Raw genomic sequence first — 15,834 nt, forward strand, 5'->3', positions numbered from 1 at the left:
TCTGACCCCTCGGCTTCAGCCAGCTGCGATGGTCGCGTTGTTACTGTTCCACTGGGGGTTAATGGGAGAGGATGTTCGTGTACATGGGGCCTTTGGGTACAAAGTGCTGTTTTGCTGTATTGTACATTCGGTCGAACTGATTAACGTGCTCATTCCCCGCTGCCCTGTGGACTTGTGTGTGTGTGACGAGTGTTAACATCAGGCTGTAGCCAGGCTTGGTGGCACACGCCTCTACTCCCAGTGGTTGGGAGGCTGAGACAGGAGGATCACAGGCTTGACGGAATTTAGCAAGACCCTAAACAACTTAGTGAGACCTCATTCCAAAATACAGAATCAGGTAGGTCTGGGTGCAGAGGCAGGGCACCCCTGGGCTCAATCCCTGTGTGTTCTTTCTCTCTCTCTCTTCTCTCTCCCTCTCTCTCTCTCTCTCTCTCTCTCTCTCTCTCTCTCTCTCTCTCTCTCTCTCTCACACACACACACACACACACACACACACACACACACACACAGTTTTTTCACAAGTTTTGGAAACCACCACGCCCTCCTCACTGTAGTCACCACAAGGCGCTTGCCTTCCCAGAAGGCCTGGGCTCCTGCAGGTCTCTGCTCCTTGTGCTGAGTTTGGTCTGGGGTTGCCACGGGAGCATCCAGGGTGGCTCCTGGCAGATGTTGTGGCCCCCAAGGGTGTTGCTTTCTTCTTTCTTCTTTCCTTTCTTTTCTTTTTCTTTTCCCTTTTTCTTTCTTTATTTTTAATTTTTTTTTTCCCGGTACTGGGGATGGAACCCAGAGACATTCTACCTCTGAGCTACACTCTCAGGCCTATTTTTTTATTCTTTATTTTGAAACAGAGTCTCACTGAGTTGCAGAGGGCCTCCCTAAGCTGTGGCCTGCACAGGCAGGCCAGGGAGCCAGCGAGAGACAATAGTGCCTGGTGTGGTGTAATAATAAGATGCCTTGAAAAAAACAGGGTTGCTGGTAGCACCATCCCCAGCTCCCAGCAGCAAGGAGAGAGCTTCCTCCACCAGGGGGAGGAGGAAGAATTAGGCCCAGGGCTTTGGTTTGGAGGCCAGTACCAGGCCCCTGTGGTGAAACGCAGGGTCCACAGCTCCATACTCCCTTACCCCAGGCCAGTGCGGCAGGACTGAGCCTCAGAGACTGCGTTGCTAGCCAGGAACCGCCTGCCTCTACCACCCTCCCACCGCAGCCAGCAGGGCGGGACAAGACCCATCTCCTGGAGAGCAAGGCAGGGAAACGGGCGCGTCGAGCCTGCCAGTGCGGCCCAGCTCTGCCCAGGCCACGGTGTTCAGGCTCCACGCCTGCCCTGGCTTCCGGCAGGGGCCTGTGCTGGGGACAGACTCCCGTCTTGCCGCCCTTGGAGGAGGCCTAGGGCACGCTTCCTGCGCTGGCCACAAGATCCTGGCAGCTAGGACCCCAACAGCGCCCCTCCCTGCTAGGCCAGTCTTGGCGGCCAAGTGAATGTCTCCATCACGCTGTCCCCAGTCTTGGGCAGGGTAGCTGTCCCCAGACCAGTGTTTGCAAATGGAGCTGTAGACCTGTCCCACCACCAGGCAGAGACCTGTGAGACTGTCCCGGTTTGCTTGATAGCTGAATTTTGGCAGAAACCTTACAGGCCAGGAGAAAGTTACAGATTTTTCACAGTACTGCAAAAGAAAATAGCCCCCCAAGATTACTGTACCAAACACAGGGATCCTTTAGGACTGGAGGAGATAAAAAGATACTCCAAGATAAACAAGGCATAGAGGATGTGTCTCAGCCAGGCTTGTTCTACAGTAGATGCAGAAGGGAGGGATGGGATGTAGCTCAGTGGAAGAATGCCCGCCTGACGTGTGGGCCCTAAGTTCTACCTTCAGCACTAAAAAGAGAGAAAGGGTGAGAGAGAAAAAAAAGCTAAAGGGAATATTTTAAGCTGAAAGAGATGTTATTGAGTAAGAAGAAACGTAGGATGGTATAAAATTCACTCTTAAGAGTGACCATACGAGCTGGATGTCATGGCACACGCCTGTGGGGCCAGTACTTGAGAGACTCAGACAGGAGGACCGTAGGTCTGAGGCGGGACTCTTAGCAGCTTAACAAGACCCTGTTTCAAAAAATAAAATAAAATAGGACTGGGGGTGTAGCTCAGAGGTAGAATGCCCTTGGATTCAATCCCCAGTACCAATAATATAAAATAGAAAAGGAAGCTGGGCGTGGTGGCGCTCGCTTGTAATCCCAGCATTTGGGAGGTTGAGACAGGAGGGCTGCAGTTCTTAGACAGCCTCAGCTACTACTTAGGCCCTTTGCAACTCAGTGAGACCCTGTTTCAATATAATAAATAGGGGCCGGGCGTGGTGGGCACGCTTGTAATCCCCACGCTTGGGAGGCGGAGACAGGAGGATCGCGCAGGTTCGAAGCCAGCCGCACACGCTGGCTTAAGAGACCCTGTTTCCAACTAAAAATATAAAAAATAGGTCTGGGAGTGTAGCCCAGAGAAGGGTTTCCAGGAACACCAGTACCACCACCACCACAAAAAAAATAATAAATAATAATAATAATAATAAAAATAGGGCTGGGGGTATAGCTCGGGGGTAGAGTGCTACTGGGTTCCATCCCTAGTACCACAAAATAAGTAAATAAATAAAGGAAACAAATACAGAATGTTCTAAAATACAGACCAATTTGGAATGCTCTACTATTGTAAACAGGGTGGGTAAACCATTTATATCTTTCATATTGAGACCAAAATCAATTAAAAAATTAATAACCAAAATTAATATGGTAGGAGATATGCAATACAGAAAGGTGTAAAGGTGACGTCAAAACTCAAAACGTAGTAAGGAATGAAGGACAGGCGCAGAAGTTTTTATTGCTTTGTTTTTCGTTTCTTTATGGATCATGTTGTCTTCTCAGCATTTCAAAGTAGCTTGTTATCAAAGGATGTTTTTATAAGCCTTTTGATAACTACAAAGCAAATATCTGTAATAGGCACACAAAAACTAATAAGCAAGGAATCAAAACACATTCTAGGATAAGTCACTTAACCACAGAAGTAGACTGTTAAGAGAGAAAGGAAGTAGTAAAGCAACTCCAGTGGTATAGTGACGCACACCTCAATCCTAGTGCTCGGTTTTTGTGGGGTTTGGGGGTTTCTTTGTTTTGTTTTGTTTTGTTTTGGCGGGTCTGGGGATAGAACCCAGGGGCATTCGACCTCCAAGCTACACCCTCTGCCCTATTTTTTATTCTTTGTTTTGAAACAGGGTCTCACTGAGTAGCTGAGGCTGACCGTGATCCTTCAGTCTCGGCCTCCTGAATGCTTGGATTACAAGCGTGCGCCACCACTCCCAGCTCTAATCCTAGTACTAGGGAGACTAATACAAGAGGACTGAGGCCAGCCTCAGCAACTTAATGAGGCCATTAAAAAAAAAGTAATGAAAAGACTGGGTGTGTAGTTCAGAGGTAGGATGTTCCTGGGTTCAGTCCCTAGTACAAAAGAGAAAGAAAAAGGGAACTTGTAAGATGGCTGTAGTAAGACCTTATCTAATGATAATTACATTGAGTGTAAATGAATTATTTTCCAATTAAAAGGTGCATAGCATTGAATGGGTACAAGACACAGCTATGATGTGCACAAGAGACCCACTTTACCTCTAAAAATGTGTATAGGAAGGATGGAGTCAGACACGCCATGTAAATGGAGTCCAAAAGCAAGAGTTGCCATATTTATATCAGATTAAGTAGATCTTATGTCAAAAACAGTAAAAAGAGGAAAGATCATTGTATAATGATAAAACAGTCAGTTGTCCAAGGAAAAAACAGTTCTAAATACATATGCACCCAATATTGGAGCCGTGTAGAGCAAATATCAATAGAACTAAGAGATGGATTTGGACTTTAACACCCCACTTTCAACAGGGAGCAGAGTGTTCAGATAGGAAAACAACAAAGAAACAGAAGGTTTAAATTTCACCCCAGACCAAATGGGCCGAACAGCTACTGAATATTCCATCCAGCTACTACAAAAACACACCCTTCTTGGCAGCACTTAAACGGTCTCCAGGAGAGATCATAGGACTGGCCACAAGACATAGCTCAACAGAGTTTTAAAATTGAAATTATATTCATTACCTTTTCTGACCATATTGTAGTAACACAAGAAATCAGTATAAGTAAAAAATTGGGAAACTACACAGACATATAAGAATTAAGTCACTCTTGAACAACCAGTGACTTAAAGAAGAAATCAGGAAGAAAACTTAAACATGTCTTTAAGCAAATGAAAATGAAAGTGCATCATGGACTCAGCGAAGGCAGTGCTCGAGTGAGCACACCGTGGACTCAGCGAAGGCAGTGCTCCAGTGAGCGCACCGTGGACTCAGCGAAGGCAGTGCTCCAGTGAGCGCACCGTGGACTCGGCGAAGGCAGTGCTCGAGTCGGGGTTCACTGCCTTCAGTGCCTGTGTTTACAAAGCAGAATGATGTCAGAAGCCTAGAGCTGCATCCCAAGGAGCTAGAAAAACAAGAACAGGCCGTGAGGGGAAAATAGCAAAGACCAGAGCAGAGCTAAATGGACAGAAACTCAGAAGAGCAAAGAAATAGTGTAAATCAAATGGACAGACCTTAGACTGAGGGAAAGAGCAGACTCAAAACCAATCAAAGATGGCACACCGGTACCTCAGAAGTGCAGAGGATCGCTAAATATTATTATGAACAGCTCTGTGCCATCAAATTTGATGATCTATAAAAAATGGGCAAACTCCTGAACACATGTGCCGTACCAGGACTGAACCGTGAATGGAAAACCTGAGCTGCTAACAAGTCTCTGTCAAAGGAAAGCCTGAGACTAGATGGCTCCCGACGGGGCTTCCTGAATATTTAAATAATAATAGCGATTCCTCTTAGGTTAAATGTGCCAGGATACAAAATCAACATTAAAAAATCCGTAGCTTTTTTAACATGCCAGTAGAGATTATCTGAATTAGCAATCAAGAGAGCAGTCTTGTTTATAAGAAATGAATAGGAATGGATTTAGCCAAAGAGGTAAAAGATCTCTTTAGTGAAAACTGTAAAACATTGCTGAAAGAAATTGAAGTGGTCACAAGAAAAAGCAGATCCACCCATATTCATGCATTAGGAGAATTAATGTTTTTAAATTATTCGTACAGTCCAAAGCAATTTGCAGATTCCCTGCAGTTCCTATTAAAATACCGACGATGCTCTTCACAGAACTAGAAAAGAAGTTCTAGAGCTTGTGTGGAACGACAAACAAAACCCAAACACCCAGAGCCATCTGTCCACTGGGATAGGGTGCTGAGCAGAAGAGCGCATGGGTGAGCCCCCGCTCTCCCAGCACGGGCCTCTTCTCCTGCAGGACTCCCCAAGCCGCCCTGGGTCCTGCGGTCATTCAGCTCTGCTCCTTGGAGTTGCAGAGCCAGTAACGCCCAGAGTCCCCGGAGCAGTAAGTGGCAGGGTCAAGCCCGAGGGCCTGCTTCTGACTGGCAGCTGGAGGCGGAGGTGTCCCCGCCAGCATCTTTGAGAGTGCGCAGAAGGGACAATGGGCCTGCACCAAGGGGACGAACCACACAGGACAGAGGTCATTTCCACGAGGAACCGTGTGCCCCTGTTTTTGTGAAATTAAAGTTCACCTGCAAATTCCTTCGCTATAAAAGATTCTTTGCAAGTAGGCAAGGTGAGCTGAGTGTGGTGGTGCACGCTTGTAGTCCCAGTACTTGGGAGGCTGAGACAGGGACATCACAGGTTCAAAGCCAGCGTAGCTACTTAGCAACTAAGTGAGAAGCTGTTTCCAAATAAGAATTAAAATCAGGCTGGGGTGTAGCTTAGTGCTAGAATGCCTTTGCATTTCATCCCCGTGCTTGTAGGCGGGATTGCTGGTCCCGACTGTCCAGCTGCCGCAGGTGCCAAGATCACTTACTAATGACATGCATTCCTCAGGTCCTGTTGTGGTTCTCCAGGAACCAGTTAGATGCCGGGCGTGGTGGCGCACACTTGTAATCCCCGCGCTTGGGAGGCGGAGACAGGAGGATCGCGCAGGTTCGAAGCCAGCCGCGCTGGCTTAAGAGACCCTGTTTACAAATAAAAATATAAAATAGGTCTGGGAGTGTAGCCTGGAGGTTAGAAGGGTTTCCAGGAGCCCCAGTACCACCAAAAAAAAAAAAAAAAAGAAACTGGTTAGACATTACTTTCTGTTTCTAAGTAGTTTCCCAGTGGCCAACCTTGACATGAACTTCGGGCCCAGGCTCGTGTTTATAAATGAATAAGCAATGAAACCCAGAGTGCTGAGAGTCAAAGATCTGACGCCACTGCCTGCTTTCCTCTCTTCTCCACCCCAGGGGGGACGCAGCGACTCCCACGGGCCATCGGGATGTCCCTGGCCAAAGAGCTCATCTTCTCTGCACGAGTGCTGGATGGCCAGGAGGCCAAAGCGGTGGGCTTGATCAGCCACGTCCTGGAGCAGAACCAGGAGGGAGACGCCGCCTACAGAAAGGCCCTGGGCCTCGCCAGGGAGTTTCTACCTCAGGTACCTCTCGCCAGGCCCTCGTTCTCCTTCTAGATACTTTCATGGCAGTGATGGAAACAGCAGAGCGCACACACTCGAGGTGGCCTTGGCCGCCTTCCAGGTCAGGGAGTGCATGGTGCCATAAAGCAGGAAATGTCAAGATCCTTCAAATTAAAAGTAAGATGTGAAGCCAGGCATGGTGGCCTATGCCTGCAATCCCAGTACTTGGGAGTCCGAGACAAGGGGTTTGCAGGCTCACGGCCAGCCTTACAACTTAAGAAGACCCTGTTTCAGAATTAAAAATAATAATAATAAGACTGGGATTGTAGATCAGAGATAGAATGCCCGTGGGTTCAGTCCCCAGTACAACAACAACAACAACAATAAAGATAATTGGTAAGCTAGGCACAGTGGCACACACCTGTTATCCCAGTACGCAAAAGGTTCAGACAGTAGGATTGCAGGTTCACGGACAGCCTTGGAAACAGCCCAAACCTCAGCAACCTAGTGAGACACTGTTTCAAAATAGAATCAAAACAGCTGAGGCGTGGTTGAGAGGTAGAAGGCCTTGGGTCCCCAGTGCCACGAATGATCACTGAGGGTCGTACGTAGCCGCACTTGGCTGGCGCTTCACGTGAACGTTTGGTGCTCTCTGTTTGCCATTCGGCACTCACGGCACATTCCCCAGGAGAGCAAGCATCGGGTGGGGTCGGGGCCACCCACGCCAGCATGCAGGGTGGACGGCTTCCTGGTGAGTAAGGCACTGGGCTGTGTGGAGGCTGCTTTCCCGGGACCCGGGCTTCCTTGGGCCCCTGCGGCGCCGCCCGCCCAGGGCGCTGGTGGCCTGTCTTGAGGGCATTTGTCCCCTCACTTGGGGATGTTGTTCAGTTACTTCTTTGGTCTGAAATCGTGGACTAAAGGGTTAAATGTAAGAGGAAGCCATCTTTTTATTGTAAGCCATCAGTGATGATCTCTTGATTCTTCCTCAAGTTTGAAAGTTTATGGTTCCCATAAGGAATCATTTCTGAAGTCAAAACAAATTCCTTTCTGATTCGGAGTCACTTCCCTCACAGGACTCATAACCTGCTGGGGGCCGTGGACCCTTTTAGGGATGTCACGAAAGCTCTCCGAAGTGTGCATCCAGAGTCCCACTCTGGTTTCGGAAGGTATTCTTTGCCTCGGTGGGAGGATTTGGGCTCAGGCCAAGCCCTGCTCTGGCAGCGCCCGTCCCAAGCGCTGTCAGATGGGGCCGCACGTGGAGGGGCCTCTACGGACTGCTGCGCCAGTCCTTCCTGAGTTACTTGCGAGCTCTTGATTCGCAGTAGAGGCCCTCCCATAACTTAGTTTCCGTAGGGTCACCCTGCGTCTTTCACCCCATAGTGGCTGAGTGGGGAGAGAGACACTTCCATTATAACCTTGGTAGCTCTCAGAATATTAAGGGAATGGCCACCTAAAGAGATGTTAAAGGTACACACATCATAAATAATAGTTAAAACCGGGCGTGGTGGCGCACCCTTGTAACCCCAGCATTTGGGAGGCTGAGACAGGAGGATCGCGGTTCGTGGACAGCCTCAGCTACTACTTAGGCCCTTTGCAACTCAGTGAGACTGTTTCAAAATAAAGAATAACAAAAAATAGGGCTGGGAGTATAACTCAGAGGTAGAATGCCCCTGGATTCAATCCCCAGTACTGCAAAAAAAAAAAAAAAAAAAAAATTAAAAGAAGCAGCAGCAGCGGTGGCGGCGATAGTTTGACCAGGCATTGGTTTAATGACTTTTCTTGGCTTAGAACTTCATGGCCAGAGCACGTGTCAGTTGGACTTCGGGGTGCACGTGTGAGGAAGGCGCATTCTAGTTGCAGTGGCTCTGGGCTGGAGCTGCTACCTGGCTGGCGACACTCAGAGCAGTTGGTCACCACCACCCCCTGGCCGGCCTGAGCGCGGGCACCGTCCCCGCCACCCCACAGCTGGCCTGGCACTCAGCCCCACACACGGCAAGCCAGGCCTCCATCGCCGGCCTGGGTGGCCCCGTGCCTTTCATCAGAAGGATACTCCCGGAAGTAGTAATGGTTAAACTTTTTCTCCAGGTCAAATTAACGTGCAAGGATAACCACTGAAAGTGCATGTGCGAGTTGCCAGAGCAGGCTGGATCGGGATGGTCTTCACTTTATGGCTGATGCTTCGTTACCAAGCCCCCCCCCCCCCCCCAAGAGCTCCACGGCCCTTACCAGCATGGCGTTTGTAGAGAATGTAGTTACTTAACCATAGAAACCTCTAGATAGTGAAGGAAATGGCGTTTTGTACAACTGTCCATTTCTCTACTCACTTTCTTACCTGTTTTAGAGCCTGACTTGCCTTTTAACTCAGAAGACCATTCAGTTCAACATACTTAGTCAAACTTGCAGCCGGGTGTGGTGGCGCACACATGTAATCCCAGCGCTTGGGAGGCTGAGACAGGAGGATCACACAGGTTCGAAGCCAGCCTTAGCTACTGAGTGAGGCTCTCAGCAACTTAGTGAGACCCTGTTTCCAAACAAAATATGAAATAGGTCTGGGAGTGTGGCCTGGAGGTAGAAAGCCACTGGGTTCCACCCCCAGACCACTAAATAAATAAATAAGAAAAACTAAAAAAATCAAATTTGCATTTACCACCTGTAAAACAGTATTTTAGAAATTTAAGATGGGATAAAGTGCTGTGACACGCGTATAACCCCAGTGCCTGGGAGGCTGAGACAGGAGGGTCGCGGGTTCAAGGCCAGCCTGAGCACTTTGCTGAGCCCTCAGCAGCTTAGACTCTGAAAGTTAAAATATGAATAATAATGATAATATTAAAAGCTAAGGGTGTGGTTCAGAGGCAGAATACCCCAGGGTTCAATCCCCGCACCAAATAAGTAAATAAAACGGGCTCCAAGAGCTGATCACCGCGGGCAGCGGCTCTCCCTGGCTCGTGGGGCGTGGCTTCCCCTGGACGCAGTCATGCTGGTCCTCCCATGACCCCGAGGCACATCTGCGAGTCCACCTCGTTGTGGCGGTCGATCTTGCTGCAGGGGAGGGGTGGAGAGCCTGCAGAGATGTGACCCGAGCCCGCCCTGCTGGTTTCAGGCCCTGCTGCTTGGGGCACTGTCCAGCCCAAGACTTCCTCTGGTGGCTGTAACCTCTGGGTGTGCTGAGGAGCGCCCCGCCTGCGGCTGGCACGGCCTGCCCGCTCCTTCGGACCCGGGGCTCACCTCTAACAGAACCGCAGCCCTCGGGCTCGCTGCTGCGGAATGGGTGTTACGGTGCCGCGGGAGGAGGACCTTGCAGAGGCCAGAACGGAGTGCTCCTGGCCCGTCACAGCTGTGTGCGCCCAGCGGGCGACTCCCGCTCTCCTGAGGAGGACGGTGGCGTCTGCATATGTGAACTAAACTTTCATTTGAATTTTAGGGACCAGTTGCAATGAGAGTGGCGAAGCTAGCAATTAATCAAGGGATGGAGGTAAGCGCTGATGCCCATCGGGGTGTGGGTGGGTAGTGGACAGTCCTCAGACGGATGCGTCTGGACGGTGGCAGTTTCTTAGCGTTCTGAGATACGGCTGTGTGAAAATGCCCGAGGTTCCTTCTGGCCGCCCCACTGGTTTCACTCTGCCGTGGTGCTGACCCCGCCTTGTGATCACAGAACCCCGCAGCTCACCTCACGGCGTGCTTGCTGTCTGCCATTGAGCCAACAGACCACAGGGAAGGCGTTGTGTATTCTGAGTGGCAGAGCGCCACTTCAGGAGCGCTGCCGGCCCCATGCTGCGTCCTCACGGGCTCCACTTGCAGCCGCCCGCTGTAGTTTCCACGGGGACAGCACATGAGCCAGGCAAATATGTAGGTGTCCTGGGTCGCCCAGGGAGGGGACTCCACAGAAGCAGGGCCTCGGGCGCGGTGGCCGCGGTGGCCGCGGTCGCGCTCCGGTCAGAGAGGTGCTTCCTCCTTGGAGACCTGGGAGCCCCATCCTTTGGCTTCCTGTCAGTGAAGAGACTGAAGATGCACTTGTGTACATTTGCAAGCATTCGGTTGGCTTATTAAAGCACTTTCACGATAGTTACCACGGTAACAAGCACCTTCGAGGACTCTTACCAAGGACCAGGCTTTCTGTGTATCTATTATGAGCTTTCTAAAGGCCTCCCCCGGCTTAACTGTCCTAATACTCACAGAACCTCCAACCCCCCACACACACGGCGTGGTGAACTCCGTGATACTGGCGTGTGTCTCTGAGGCCCAGGGAGGCCTGGCAAGTGACTTTCCCAAGTCACACAGCGCTCGGGAGGGGCCCAGCCCCAGTGACCCACTATTAAGACTGTTCTTTAGGGGTAGAGCTAGTAAATTTGAACTTATATGGCATTGCTTTATTTTCTTACGATTTTGCTGCTGAAAGGAGTTATCTTTTTGTCTGCAGGTTGACTTAGTGACTGGATTAGCCATAGAAGAAGCTTGCTATGCCCAGGTATGTAACATAGCCACAGACTCAGTGAGAATGAAACCTTCTAAGTTCTGTCACGCTCTGGGTGACTTAGATGGATTCTGTCGCACTGTGCAGAACCACTCTCCTCTCTATTCCCAAGATCACACAGATGGGTTGAAGTGAGTCGTCTGCTGTGACCAGCTCCTGTAACTGAGTCATTCCGTAGACTGAACCTCAGCCACCTGCAGAAAAGCCCGAGGGTAACCGGTTGGCACTGTGTGTGCCTCGGCTGTGCCCACGGGCTCACGGGGTGGCCGTGAGTGTGCCTGGAATGGCGTGAGCTCTCTGCAGGCAATGGCCTTCTCTACACACAGGTCACTTTCTATCAAGGAAGAAAGTGTGTTCCTTTCTCTTCCCCCCACCCGGCCCCGCAGACACCGTGCGAGCCTTGCTGTGCCGTCCTGAGAGCTGGACCTGTCGGTGTCCGTTACAGCTGGGTGGGTCGTGGATTAGGACCGGGTCCAGGTTCTGTTTCTGGTCTGTTTGTATAAATGATCTGTTATTGATGAGTAGTTGCCACAAATGAAGTCAATTATAAATGTCTTAGAAATGGAGCGCCGTAGACCCCCGCAAGACACCTGTGACCAACACTTCCCAGAGTCTCTTCCAGAAAATAGATGCAAAAGGCACATGTCTTACCCTATGAGGAAAGACATGTGCTGATCCTTAAACCAGAGACGGTATTATAAGAAAGGAAAATGATCAACAAATGACTCTCATCAATAGCAAATTAAGCCAGGCGTGGTGGCACACGCTTGTAATCCCCGCGGTGGGAGGCAGAGACAGGAGGATTGTGCAGGTTCGAAGCCAGCCGCGCTGGCTTAAGAGACCCTGTTTCCAAAAATAAAAAAAGTATAAAATAGGTCTGGGAGTGTACCCTGGAGGTAGAAGGGCTTCCAGGAACCCCAGTGCCACCAAAAAAAAAAAAAAGCAAATTAAATCTAAGAAAGTGTAAAAAGAATTGTACTCCTGACCCAATGGGAGTCATTCATATATGCGAGACTTGCTCAATACGTGAAAAGGAGTCAGTATAATTCACCACATCCACCGACTAAAAAGAAGATAGCAATGCAAGCAAGAGACTTTTTGACAAAATTTAGTACTCATTCATGATAAAGAAAATCAGCAAACTGACTGGAATAGCACTGCTCAGCTTGGGGAGGAGGTCTACAGAAAACTGCTGCGCCACACACAGTGACGAGGAGCATGCTCCTGGGGCGCTGTGCTGCCGGAAGACAGAGAGGGTGGGTGGTAAGGAGGAAGAAGTCAAACCTCACACGTGACACGGTCTCGTGGGAACCTCGCGGGCAGTCACGGCAGGTGACGTGATGTGGAGTGGCACGCTCCGCAGGCCGGCACTGAGGGGCTGGATGGAAATCCAGCATCCACACCAGGACTCAGCAAGAGGAAGAGCAAAGCTCTGCGAGAAACCGCGTTTGCACCAGGAGGCTCGCTGTTGTCGAGGTGTCCGTCCTGCCCCACGTGCTCTCTGCGAGAAACCGCGTTTGCACCAGGAGGCTCGCTGTTGTCGAGGTGTCCGTTCTGCCCCACGTGCTCTCTGCGAGAAACCGTGTTTGCACCAGGAGGCTCGCTGTTGTCGAGGTGTCCGTTCTGCCCCACGCGAGTTTAAGTTTGGTGCAGTCCCGGGAAAAGTTGCAGCAGAGTGGCCGACTTACGGAAAGCCCGGAGCCCCGCAGCAGCGGCGCGGTTGCTGAGGACGAAGCGTGGGACCTCGGGGACTTGGCCCAGAGCCATCGTGGTCGGGGCACCGCGGCCTCGGGGAAGGAACGAACCAGCAGCCACGGGGCCAATTTGCAAGTCCAGCAGACCCATGTAGTTAGAGTAGACACTGCCCGCACACCCAGCCCTACTCAGCGCGAGTCAGGAATCTAAACACGAGGCACTGACTGGCGCAGCGGGTAGCGCAGGAGAAAAGCTCAGTGGGTGTGAGGGTGACTTTTTTTTTTGGGGGCGGGTCTAGGGATGGAACCCAGGGGCATTCGACCTCCGAGCTACACCCCCTGCCTTATTTATTTATTTATTTATTTATTTATTTTACTTTATTTTATTTTATTTATTGGTGCTACTGGGGTTCCTGGAACCCCTTCTACCTCCGGACTACACTCCCAGACCTATTTTATATTTTATTTGGAAACAGGGCCTCTTAAGCCAGCGAGACTGGCTTCGAACCTGCGCGATCCTCCTGTCTCCGTCTCCCACGCGTGGGGATTACAAGCGTGCCACGCCTGGCTTTTAAAATTTATTTTGAAACAGTGTCTCACTGAGTTGCAAGGGGCCTCACTAAGTAGCTGAGGCTGTCTGCAAACCACAATCCTCTGGTCTCAGCCTCCCAAATGCTGGGATGACAAGCATGCGCCACCACACCCGGCTTGGTGATGACTTAGACACAGGACCAAAAGCACAGTCCACGGAAAACAGCTGATGCTGACTTAATTAAAATTGAAGTTCTTGGTAAAAGGCACTGTGAAAAGAACAGGTGCACAGACTGGGAGGAGAACCCAGGGTAACGCATATGGGATGATCGTCTGGTATTCAAAGTATGCAAAGAACTTGTAAGACTCTGTGATACACAACCCAATTAAAAAATAGATCTGAACCAGGCGCCACAGTAGATCAATAGATAGCAAATGATTATAGAAATGACGCCCAAACCATAATTCATTAAGAACTTGCAGATCAGACAAGGAGATGCCAGTGCAGCCTGTAAAATGGCTAAAGTCCCGACTCCTGAGACCTTAGCGCTGCAGAAACTCGTTCCTTGCTGCTGTGAGTGTTAGATGGCTCTGCGTCTGAGTTTGGCAGTGTCGTGGAAACTAACATGATCCATAGCAACTGTGCTCTTAGGCACTTACCCACGTAGGTTCACGATGCACATCTGTACAAAGCCTGCACACCAGGCTGTATTCATAATCGCCCGGACCTGGAAGCAGTCAAGATGCTTCTACGTATCTCCCAGATCTACCTCATGCCTTCGGTGGTCGGACAGATAAACTGTGGTGCGTCTACACGGTGGATTGTATACAGCAGCAGGATTCAGAAAGGGACCTTAGTGCATATTGCTGCATGGAAGAATTCAGTCTAAAAAGGCTACTTGTGATTTTCAACATCCTGGGAAAGGCAGAATCACAGCTTTGAGTGAGGATTCAGGGATGACCAGGTGAGCACAGCGCTGGGACTCCTGCGTGCAGTCCTGCGATGGTGAACACGCTGGGACTCCTGCGTGCAGTCCTGCGATAGTGAACACGTGACTGTGGTTGGACCCAGAGAGCAGGCGACACAAAGCGCTGCCTCATGGAAGCCAGGCTGCAGTTCAGCGTCACCACCTGTGTTAAGGGCGGTGCGGTTACACGCACTGGTAACGTGGCTGGACGGGCTCCGGCGAGAGCATGGGGAACCGTGTCCCTCCCCCTCCCTCCCCCTTCCTCTCCCTCCCCTCCACCCCTCCATAATTGGGAGTGTTCAAACAACTCGTAGGTTTCAAAGTTTTACAAAGAACGTCTCATTCATTTTCTTAGATAACGCTTGGAAAATCTTTTGTGTTTTTTAATTTTGGGTCTGTATTTGTTTTACTTAGACCATTTTAACGAAGGACAGACTTGAAGGTCTTCTTGCTTTTAAAGAGAAAAGGCCCCCTCGGTACAAAGGAGAATAGAAGAGGCAGACGTTCTTAGGACGCCATGGAGCTAATGCACTTCCGGAGGCATCTCAGCTCCGCCTCAGCACACGGCATCTCAGCGACCAAAGTGAGGGGTCGTCCCCGGCGCCCGCCCGGCCCGGCCGCCGCGCTATCCCGAGCTCCAGTCCATGTCCACGCAGACTCATACAGCCAGTAGTATAGACTGTCGGAAACATTCAAAATTAGGTGTATGTTTTTAAATATTTCCTGCATCTGACGCTTTCCATTCTTAATTTTTTAATGTGAATAATTTATATATTGCACACTCCAGGGAATAATATTGATTGTATGTCTACTGTGCTGCATTAAGAAAATAAAGTTATTTCTGTATACCAAAAATGTGAAATTATGCCAAATAAAGTTTCTAAATGATTGCATAAGTAGGAACACACACATACATGCATCTCATGGAAAACAGTACATGCTCTAAGTGAACACTACCTAAATAAATAAAAGTAGCGAAAAGAAAACCTGGGAATTCTTTCTCATACCCCATCCTCTGTCAGATGAGTAGATCATCACGTTAGGCCCTTGAAGGAACTCTCCTGTGTGGACTCTCGGCAACCTCCCGACACAGTTCTGGAACCCCCAATGGCGGACATTGATGCCCCGAGACCAGGCCCTGTGGGCCTCGGAGACCTCCCTGCAGGCCCTGTGGACGCCAGGTGGGCGGGGAGGGCAGGGGCGTGACTTGTGCAGAAGGGCACCCGCAGCCCTCCGTACGTGCATGCTCACCTGCCTCCCTCGTGGGGCCAGGCATCCGTCCAGGCGCAGTTGGGCACCTGGGTGTGTCCTGGGCGAGGGTGTGAGGCCGGGCAGTGCTGGCCTCCCGGCCTCCCTGAGGATAGGAGAACGGGCCGCTGAGGATAGGAGAACGGGCCGCTGGAGAGCTTCGCCTGGCCCCCGTGCTGAGCGGGCACCGTCCGCCGAGCTGCGAGGGCTGCTGCTTGGCCCACAGGGGCCCACACTGCCGGCCTGCTCTCCTGGGGTCCCTGTTGTCTGAAGGCAGGCTTCAGCCCTAAACGCCTGAAACTTTGGGGGTGTAGCAGGCAGCTCGCTCGCGGGGTCTGGAGGCACCGCCGGAGTGGCCGCGGGCACCGGCTCGGGTGTGGGGCGGTCTCTCAGCCGGGCTCCTGGTGACGGC

At 50.7% G+C, this 15,834-nt stretch overlaps 1 protein-coding gene across 3 annotated transcripts in view; it reads left to right on the top strand.

Moving 5' to 3' along the window:
• AUH (AU RNA binding methylglutaconyl-CoA hydratase) overlaps positions 1-14,666 on the top strand; it is a gene marked incomplete at both ends in the record, with an annotated part of 89,037 nt that extends 74,371 nt beyond the window's left edge. For all 3 annotated transcript variants that reach the window (XM_080708769.1, XM_080708770.1, XM_080708771.1), the window contains 4 exons: positions 6,344-6,531; positions 9,932-9,982; positions 10,928-10,975; positions 14,589-14,666. In XM_080708769.1, the coding sequence (XP_080564895.1) occupies positions 6,344-6,531; positions 9,932-9,982; positions 10,928-10,975; positions 14,589-14,666 (365 nt within the window). The remainder of the gene's footprint in view (positions 1-6,343; positions 6,532-9,931; positions 9,983-10,927; positions 10,976-14,588) is intronic.
• Positions 14,667-15,834: the final 1,168 nt, after the last annotated feature.

Source organism: Muscardinus avellanarius (genome assembly GCF_963383645.1).
Source record: "Muscardinus avellanarius genome assembly, chromosome: 13".
In the NCBI taxonomy this organism is placed as follows: Eukaryota; Metazoa; Chordata; class Mammalia; order Rodentia; family Gliridae; genus Muscardinus; species Muscardinus avellanarius.